Genomic DNA, 9510 nt, shown 5'->3' with positions numbered 1-9510 from the left:
ATATACATTTAAATATATATCAGAAAAATATTACCCTGACTATAAAAACTCCATGGTTCAATCAATGTTTTGTTTTTTGAATATGTGAATATTAGTTTAATCAGGTTTGAATTACATTTTGTATATTTTTATTACAAAATATTAATGACGATGATCTAGTAACGAACATCACTAAAACTTGTTCAATACAAGTCTCAATCTACAGCCATGGAATCCAATATAGGCCCCCTACTACACATTGTTTTAACAAGATTGAAAACAAAGACCCTGTAATTGGAAGGTAAGTATATTAAATACTAACCTACGGCTTTGAGACGGTTCCCTTAATCCCGTTTGGAATATAAGTCCAAACATATTATATGCTGGTATCCTGTATGCTGATACGAGACTCAAAGCAAAATACACAATCAGATATTCACGTACAAGTTTATATTTATTCTTCTGTTTGTTGACAATATAGATGATAGAAAGTAATATATTTAATATATTAAGGAACTGTTTTTTAAATATATAACAAGAACATTATACAGTAATTTAAAACTTCTTTGTGCATGCATAAAATGTTCTAAACAGTCTCAGAACAGTTTTAAAATGGTCAAAAGTACCCAGTTTCTTTTAAGCGCCAGGAGATTAACAGCCAATAATCTCACTAGACCGTGACAGCTCAACTTTTGGAATGGCAAAAGGTTAACTTTCAAGCACAGTCGATTTTCGAGCACACTTGGTTTTACCACTGACTGACCTGCAGGTATTATATTTACAATATGTGTATTCAACCCGTATAGTATTATTATGCCTATTAATAAAAGGAAGAGTACAATAAACCTTTCTATTTATTTTTTACCAACATGTCTTGGACCCCAGGGGACTTTTCTGCTGACTACCAGTGGCGTCGAGAGTCAGTAAGGGCCCCGGGGCAACACCTCACATGCCCCCCCCCCACCTTCACTTGGGACCCCCACTCGGCCGCTCCCCAAATTAAGTCTCCTCCTAAGACCCTATTTGTCCAAATCCATACATGAATATGATTCCATGTGATTATTTTTTGCAATGTACAATATCAGAATAATCTGATGAATAAACGATAATAATTATATATATAATACACGTATATACATACCACTTTGCATGCAGTGAAAGGTACATATAAAATCAATCATAAAGATTAAGATCAGTATCATATTTTTCATCTTGGTCCGGGCCCCCCAGTAGACCCGGGCCCCAGGGCAGTGACCACCTGACCCCCCTCTCGACGCCACTGCTGACTACACATGGAAAAACACAGAAACATAGGTCTATTGGTACCAAATAGAGCATACTGAGTAAAAAAAAAAAAACTAAAGTAACAAGAAAATATGTAAAGTATACTGCATCACTTTACAAATATATTACATTCTATATAAGTGGAACTCATGGTTCCGTGGAGATCTTGTGATCCTCTGAATCAGTGGCATATCTAAAGCACCACCCTCACTGCGCCCTTCAGTCGTAGACTTCAGGTTCTATGGAGAACGCAACGCACACGACGAACACAACAGATCGTTTCTAATAACGATCCGTTCATAATGCCACCGACAATTAGCAGACGGCGTTACGTCGTCTAGCGCTCATAGGAACCGGAGTTGCATTCGTCGGCTGGTGCTCGTACATAACCGTCGTACGTAACATTATACAAGTACAGGTTAGTTAAATCACTAAAATTCCCACAGTATAAGGTTAGCACTACTTACTTTCACTCACTCCAAGTCAGCACCCCACCCCCTTCCTTTTTCATCACTATTTCAATTCTCCTAGATATATCACACTGTGTATTTTATAATTTGTTATACAAATACTAATACCATCTCGATTGCTATACCTGAGAACATAATGCACAGACAATACACCTTGCTATCAATTCATACAATTTTGACAAAAAATATATAAAAATACAATAAAAATTTACACCTGTAGCATATTGTAAATTGCATAGAAACCACAGTATTTACATAATCTAATATAACATTATTGTAGATAGATAAATAATAATAACCGTAAGGTCCACTGATTAATCTCAGATAAGTATCAAAATGCACGCCATCGTGTCGGGATTAAATATTTCGACATTAATTATGTCATCATCATCATTCCTGATGATGACATAATTAATGTTGAAATATTGAACCCCGACACGATGGCGTGCATTTCGATACTTGGAGTATGTATTATGCTATCTTAAATAATAATAACTGTTTTCGATCCTTGACACTGTCCTCCTAATTTCTGTACTTGGACCAGTCGACAGTAGGAATCTTGCCCTGTTGTTGCAGACGCTCCAGGACAGCAAAGTGACAGAATTCATATTGCTCCGGTGTCTGAATACTGAAGGCACGCTGTCTTCGCATTTTACGTACTGTGTCGTAAATATTCAACTTTTGAGTGGCTTCAAGACGGGATAAAGATATATCTATGGCACAGAATGTTCCTGAAAAAAGAATATTATGGTAATGGTAGACATATTACTTTGTAGGGGAAAAAATGACGAAAGGCTTTACAACCTCTTCACATTTTTTTGCCAAAGAAACCCAACAACTGCAAGGGGTAAAAATGGGGGAAGGGGTTAAAATGGAGGAAGGGGTAGTAGAGAAAAAGAAATTATGGTTACCTACCTGTTCTTCCAATTCCTGCACTGCAGTGAACCAAGATCGGAGGTCCACCAGGATGACCAGTCCAGTAGGATCCCATGGACGCCACTGCTTCTCTCTGGTTCTGGCGAATTTCATCACGAAATTGCAGAATTGTAGCAGCTGAGGTGGGAACACCAAAATCTGGCCAACCAGTAAAGTGGAAATGAGCTACATTCCTGCACATACCAATCTGTAATGGTAATTAGGAATGATTGCTGCTACTATATATTCTGGGCTGAGGTAAGAAAATGTATTATTATGCATCTCTAGATTGCCGGAAATGGCACTCTCAGACTTAAATTTGAATATCATTTCTTTTTTTTTCAATTTTTATTATAATTTTGAAAAATTAAAATATTAAAGATATAAAAAAACCTTGGAGTTGTTTACAAGCAACGTTGTAACAGTATAATCATTCTTTATGTCTACTTTCAGATTATCAATGGTAAAGTCTCCAAATTTTAAAGTGAGGTGTGGTGCTGTAGGCCAATACTGACTGCATTTGGTAAGTCCTCGCTCTTCTGTTTGTGTTGTCATCACAATCACAAAGACATTTTCCTGCCAGATCATCTTCCAGAAATCGTTCACTGTATTTGGCAGTGGTCCTATCAAGTCAAAATTATCATTGTACTGTTAGAAACTATCTTTTTGTATCTATATCAATCATTCTATCCACTACACATGCACACATAAACTTTTTCACTCAACTATCCATCAATCTATCGATCCATTCATCCATCCATACAACCATTCATTCATCCATCAAATCATCCATCCATCCATCCAACCATCCATCTTTCCACCTACCCATCCATCCATCCATCCACCCACCCACCCACTCACCCTGTCTCTTTATTTAAGCATTCAATTTTCAGTGCTGTAACATAGCAAATATTGTGACGGAGATGATGATATACATATAGATGTGAATCTTAGTAAATTTAAAAAATAGATTGTATTATTTAAATATAGGATAATGCACATTGAACAAACGGGTTTCTAACAACATAAGTCGTATCAATTACCATTTTTATTTTATAGCTGTTTCTGAGAAAAGAAATCATCAAGAAATCATCTCCATCACACTTTGTTGTGACGGAGATGATGATATACTCATAAATGTGAACCTTAGTAAATTTAAAAGATAGATTATATTATTTAAATATAGAAAAATAAACATTGAGCAAAAAGGTTTCTAACAACATAAACCAGATCAATTATAATTGTTATTATACATTCTTTTTTGAGGAAAGAAATCATCAAGAAGTCATCTCCATCACAGTAAAATTGTGATGGAAATGACTGTGACGGAGATGAGGAATTAAACTTCTTAGATCATATAGTGCCATATGCAGGGTGTTACAGGGTGAATGTCATGTGTACTTTGAAAATGACACAGTTCTGATCGTATATAAAATTATTTTTTTCTAAAAAAATTATAAATAAAGGATACTCTGAAGCGTTCGGAGATGATGCTGAATAAAGGTACTTTCCTAGTTGTTATTAGAAAAGCATGAATTCTTCAGCTATAGGTGGTTTAACTGTACAAGAATGGACTGTTTCTTACTGTATGGTTCCCTTCAACCAAAATGGTTTGATTCATAACTTGTTATGCCATTTTGCTAACAGCTATAATGGCATTTTAAAGTATTGTGACGGAGATGATGACAATTCAGTGACAAACTTTTTTAGTCTAAAAAGGTCAAATTTTAAGTATTTATAGATCTATTGATGTCATTTTTAATTTTAAATTTGAGACATCTATTGTATTTACCTTTTTGTGGTACATTTATTTATTTAAGTTATTTATTTTACAAATTATGACATTAGGAATTTTTAAGAAATCCAATCGGGACATGCAAAGTGCGCGACTTTGGAGGCTTTTTGATGAAAAATAAACAGCATGTTGATTACTTTTAAAATATTTAACAAGTTATTTCATTAACAAATATGTTCGAGATTGCATTAACGCAATAAAAATAAAACTTCCTTTAATATTTTAAAATTTATACTACATCAAAACAGAGGGACGGGAAAATGGCACTTTACCGAAGAATGACCCATTAACCATCCATATAACCATACATCCAATCTTCCATAAAACCATCCATTTGTCCATCCATCAATGATCCACACTCATCAATGATTTACACATGAAACATTAATGTATAACATACATACCCTGTGCTGCTATGAAGGCATGTTTTTGCATGAATCCATCAACATAGTTAGCATTGATGTAGTCTGAGGACAAATCATGTGATGTCTCTAGCTTTACTCTGCTGTGATCAAAACAGGGAACATTGCTGTAACGATTCTTTGACAGGTTGTTGCTGTTCCTACAGGACACAACAGGTAATTGTACAGCATCAAATTTCAGATTCTCTGCTAAATTACAAGACTACAAGACCTTAAGATTGTTCCAACCTGAATTCAATCAGAGCAATCTTAGCAGCCAATTTTAACTATAATCAACAAAAGATTATTCAAATATATATTTATTCAACAAATAAAAACGATGACAGTAGTGTAGTCTGATGTTGTTGGCCAGACATGTACAATTATAAAATTAATTTTGCAGGCTTGTTTGATGCAATGGGTGACAAAAGGTTTAAGTCCGCTACTAGCGCTGCCACTGGTGGCAAAGATCCTTAGTTATAGTTTAGTCTACAGCATAAAAAGCATGCCGACCATCCCTGATGCCAAGTGCTACTCAACACAATTATTTTGCCTTTACCACCTAACAAATCTTCAATGAAGTAGACATTAGTTGTTTTTACCTTGAGTATGAGAATGATCCTGAGGGCATCTCAGTTGATACCGCTTCATATTCTTTACTGATCCCATGTTGTTTGATTGTCTCCATGTGCTTTAATAGCTCCATTGGTGTCATTGTTCCTTTGTCATCCAGACGATGTATGCCTTCACTGCCACGAACCGATTTTGACACCCGTGGTGATAGTATACAAGCATCTCCTTTTGAATTCTAGGATAAGAAAAGATGGACATTACAAGGTCCCAAGCCAGAAATGACTGGCTGCCTCAACCAATAATTTTTCAATAGGACTATTGCTCCACATCTGGTGTAATAGCATTGAAACTGATGCTTCTTGTGGATGTCTTCCAAGAAATCAGTGTGGTGTCTGGCACTCTGGCAAGCAAGTTAAAATTAACTAACCCACAGCCTTAAATTTAAAATATTTGCTTCCTATGTCAGCAGATCATTTTATCAATAAGTTAGAGCAGCAAAATACAAATATGTGTTAAGAAAGTTCATTCAACAAGAGCCAAGGTGGTTTCTCTTAACATTGGACCCACATCAAGTCCCTTGTTATACTGCTGCACATCTGTAAACTTCAGTACAATTCAGGCCAGATATTATTACAATAATATAATATTAAATTTACAGCTGAAAGTTATTAAACTTTAGTTCATTATCACATAATTATGACCAAGAGTTATACTTAGAAACTAACATTCTGGGTCAAAATTGATTACACTTTGGCTATATAGGACCAGAATTTAGGACCTTTTTGTTATTGTTAATGTTACATTTAGGGCTAAAGTTAATAATATAACTTTTTTTTAGGGCCAAAGTTATTGTGACAATTAAAAACTTTATAGCGATAGGCCTATACTTAAATAGACTAAAAAATACAATTGCAGAATTATTTAAATGCATTTATTATGAGAGGCACTAATGCCCTCATATACATGCCAACACATTCTAAACATTGATAGACAAATAGGCCTACAAAACGTTAAGAAAAAGAGTTAGAATACAATAACATTCGGGTTTGCGAAATGTATGCCACCCGTGGTGCCCCGAAGACCGAACCGGCCTTAGGTACTGCACCTAGCAACTGTATAAAATTAATATTATATTATACAGCACATACATAAAGTTAGGCCTAAAGAAGCCTAACCATAGGCCTACGTCCTGGGGCAGCGAGCCTGGGCAAAAAGGAGTTGAGCACCGTCATGTTTACATTGAATACACACCTTTTCTGATAATTTCGGGCCCATGTCAGTATCATCTTGAGTTGTGTGTGTATTATATATATACATTACACCAAGAAGTAGAACTGAAATAACTAAAATAACATTCGAGTGTCTGGTTACGGTGCGCCATATTTGGCTAAATTTCATCATGCTAGAAAGAATGGAATGTCATAAAAATACAACTTTAAATCATCCATGCTGCGTTAGTTGTATTAGATTACGTTACGTTTGTTCTGGTTTGCTTGGTTTGTTTACCATTATGCTGCCATCAACGGCATCATATGCTGCTTCATATACAGTAATTATAGTCCAGCAAACTTTGGTTGGTTGCATTTTTTTTTGCTATGTTTTAAAAAAAATTGATATGATGTAGAGTAGACATAGATAAATCAAAAAAGTATGTGCAACTTTTTTTTTTTCATACGTAAGAGGGGTTGTCAGCAGTTTCAAAATGGCCGCCAATTTTTCCTAAAATTGTCACTAATATTGTAAATTTATGTCATTAAAATGCATATTCAATTGGGGTTGGAAATCCACTCATAACAATGACAACAACAGTTAACTAAATATTGTACACATTTCAGAGCTATTACAATTTAAAATGGCTGCCATTTTCCATTATTTTAGCTTTTTTGATTTATCTATGTCTACTCTACATCATATCAATTTTTTTATATATATAGCAAAAAAAAAATGCAACCTCTGATATTGCTACATTTCGGACTGGACTAAATAACTCTTTGGTAATGATAAAATATTTAAAAAAAATCTAAAGCGCCTAAAAAAAAATTTTTTTTTAATTATCAAAGCGCTTTCAATCTCCTTACAAACAAGTCAGCTTTAAGAACTTCTTTAAATTTTTCCAATGAATTTGATTCCAAGGGATTTCCACTTGGTTATATCTCACAGCATAATATAAGACAGTGATATCGTACTGAGCTTTATTGAGAGTACCTTGGCACATGTTCCTTTAAAAAAAGGTGACAGACTGAAGTGAGAGAAGTGGGCAAAAATGCTTGATAAGAACGAAAAAATGTACTTTATTTGTATTTTCTCTACGGGCGAATAAAAAGACATTCTCCTCATCCATCCTATCGATCATCCATCACATCCATATTTAATCAGCCTCATCTGTCGCATCATCATTATCCTCCTCCTTATCATCATCATCCATCATATCGTCATCGTCCATCATCACTTACATCCGCAATAAATATTATAGGCCTCGTTTAAATTGTCGGTTAACGTAAGCCTATTTTTCCATGTACCTGACCCTAAACAGTGACATTAAAGGCCACGCCCAAATGACATTAATCATGTGAAGAGAGACACGGATGATTTCTTTTTTATTGGCACTATTATACATTGGGGGTAACATAAATACCAATGACAGCAACTTTATCCTGTACATAAGCCCAGACAGCAGCCCTAGGTTCCCAAATGGACTTATTTATAGTATGATATGGTCGAATCTAATAATGATTAGAGATAGTAGAATGCAAATGAAACACCTGATTATGACACAGACAGTGGTTCTGGAGATCAACTTCACAATAAAACAGGAATTAAGTGAAGGATGGGACCATTTACACTGGAACTTTAAAACATTGGAAAGAAAATCCAATTGACAGCAACTACTACTTTAGCTATAGATTTCCGTTTGATAATAAAATTTTGTAAAACACTGACTTCAGATGAAATACAACAATACCATAATACAAACTCAGTAACAAATATTTATTAGATCGGATTAAACTACAGAACATGAATTGTCTATACATGATAAATGGTACAGCGTCAAGGTGTATTTCAATCAGATTGTTGAAAAATATGTAATCATAGGATTCGAACCTGGTAGCACTTTATTGACTAACATTATAAAATGTATTAACTTTTGGACAGCAGTCTCTTCTGGGTTACAGATGTAACAGCATTATTCTATAGTTAGTCAGCAAAGCAAATGTAAAATTCAAAACTGGTATCGCTTTAAAAGCTTTCTTCTTCTACTATTACAACAAATGTATCTATATGACTTTAATATATTGCATACACAATTGAACTGCGGTATTGTACACTGCGGTAACAATGTGTTTGTAGCAGTACGATACAAAGCACAAGCAAGAAACACTTAACTGATAGTTAAACTATCCCCCGCCGAACCCCATCCCGGTATTTCTGAGTCTAGGTTTCGGGGCTAGAATCTATGGAAATACTTCCATTTTGTCCTGCATTTGTAATAAAACAATAAATACTTAAAAACTTAAACTGAGGTATTGTGCATTGAAGTAATAACATGTTTAAAGCTGTACATAAGCAAAAACAAGAAACACTTAATTAATAGTTAAACTATCCCCCGCCGGACACCATCCCGGTATTTCTGAGTCTAGGTTTCGGGACTGAAATTTTACATGAACCAAGCACAGTATCTGATGCAAAGCTTCTTGATGATGTCGATTCTGATACAGAGCTTCTTGATGATGACAATATGGATCATGGAGGAAGTGAAAGTAAAAAGTCTGAGATTACATATTTTGACACTGAAATTGATTATGCTGACCATCTATGGAGTGATGACAGTGATATTGAATGTGAAGATGATGATTAGAACATGCTAACCTTATAGCATAACATTACCAGTTACTAAATTGGTACATTTATTTGTTTATATAATAAATTCAAGAAAAAAAAATTAAATTAATCGCAATTAAAAATCCAGCCCTGAAACTATTAGTTAAGTGTTTCTTGTTTTGCTTAGTACAGCTTCAAACATGGCTCTTATACACATCTAGATGTGTATAAGAGACAGGTACATAAGCCCAGACAGCAGCCCCAAGGGACCCAC

The 9510-nt window shown here is 34.8% G+C and overlaps 1 protein-coding gene across 2 annotated transcripts; it reads right to left on the bottom strand.

Moving 5' to 3' along the window:
- Nucleotides 1-414: 414 nt before the first annotated feature.
- On the bottom strand, nucleotides 415-6906 carry LOC117110808 (tyrosine-protein phosphatase non-receptor type 9-like). Of its 2 annotated transcripts, XM_033253632.1 has the most exons (7): nucleotides 6669-6906; nucleotides 5447-5652; nucleotides 4848-5005; nucleotides 3042-3271; nucleotides 2649-2856; nucleotides 2207-2464; nucleotides 415-2069 (listed from the first exon to the last, which is right to left on the bottom strand). In XM_033253632.1, the coding sequence occupies exons 1-6, from the start codon at nucleotides 6816-6818 to the stop codon at nucleotides 2256-2258; spliced, it is 1161 nt and encodes a 386-aa protein (XP_033109523.1). In that variant the 5' UTR covers nucleotides 6819-6906; the 3' UTR covers nucleotides 415-2069; nucleotides 2207-2255. The 2 variants fall into 2 exon arrangements, with proteins under 2 accessions (XP_033109523.1, XP_033109524.1); XM_033253633.1 differs by lacking the exon at nucleotides 415-2069 and having other exon boundaries at nucleotides 2145-2464.
- Nucleotides 6907-9510: the final 2604 nt, after the last annotated feature.

This window comes from Anneissia japonica, unplaced genomic scaffold (genome assembly GCF_011630105.1).
Source record: "Anneissia japonica isolate Jap-2015-1 unplaced genomic scaffold, ASM1163010v1 scaffold2756_len2360902_cov194, whole genome shotgun sequence".
In the NCBI taxonomy this organism is placed as follows: Eukaryota; Metazoa; Echinodermata; class Crinoidea; order Comatulida; family Comatulidae; genus Anneissia; species Anneissia japonica.
The sequence above is the reverse complement of the archived record's forward strand: the minus strand, read 5'-3'. Positions and strand labels throughout refer to the sequence as shown.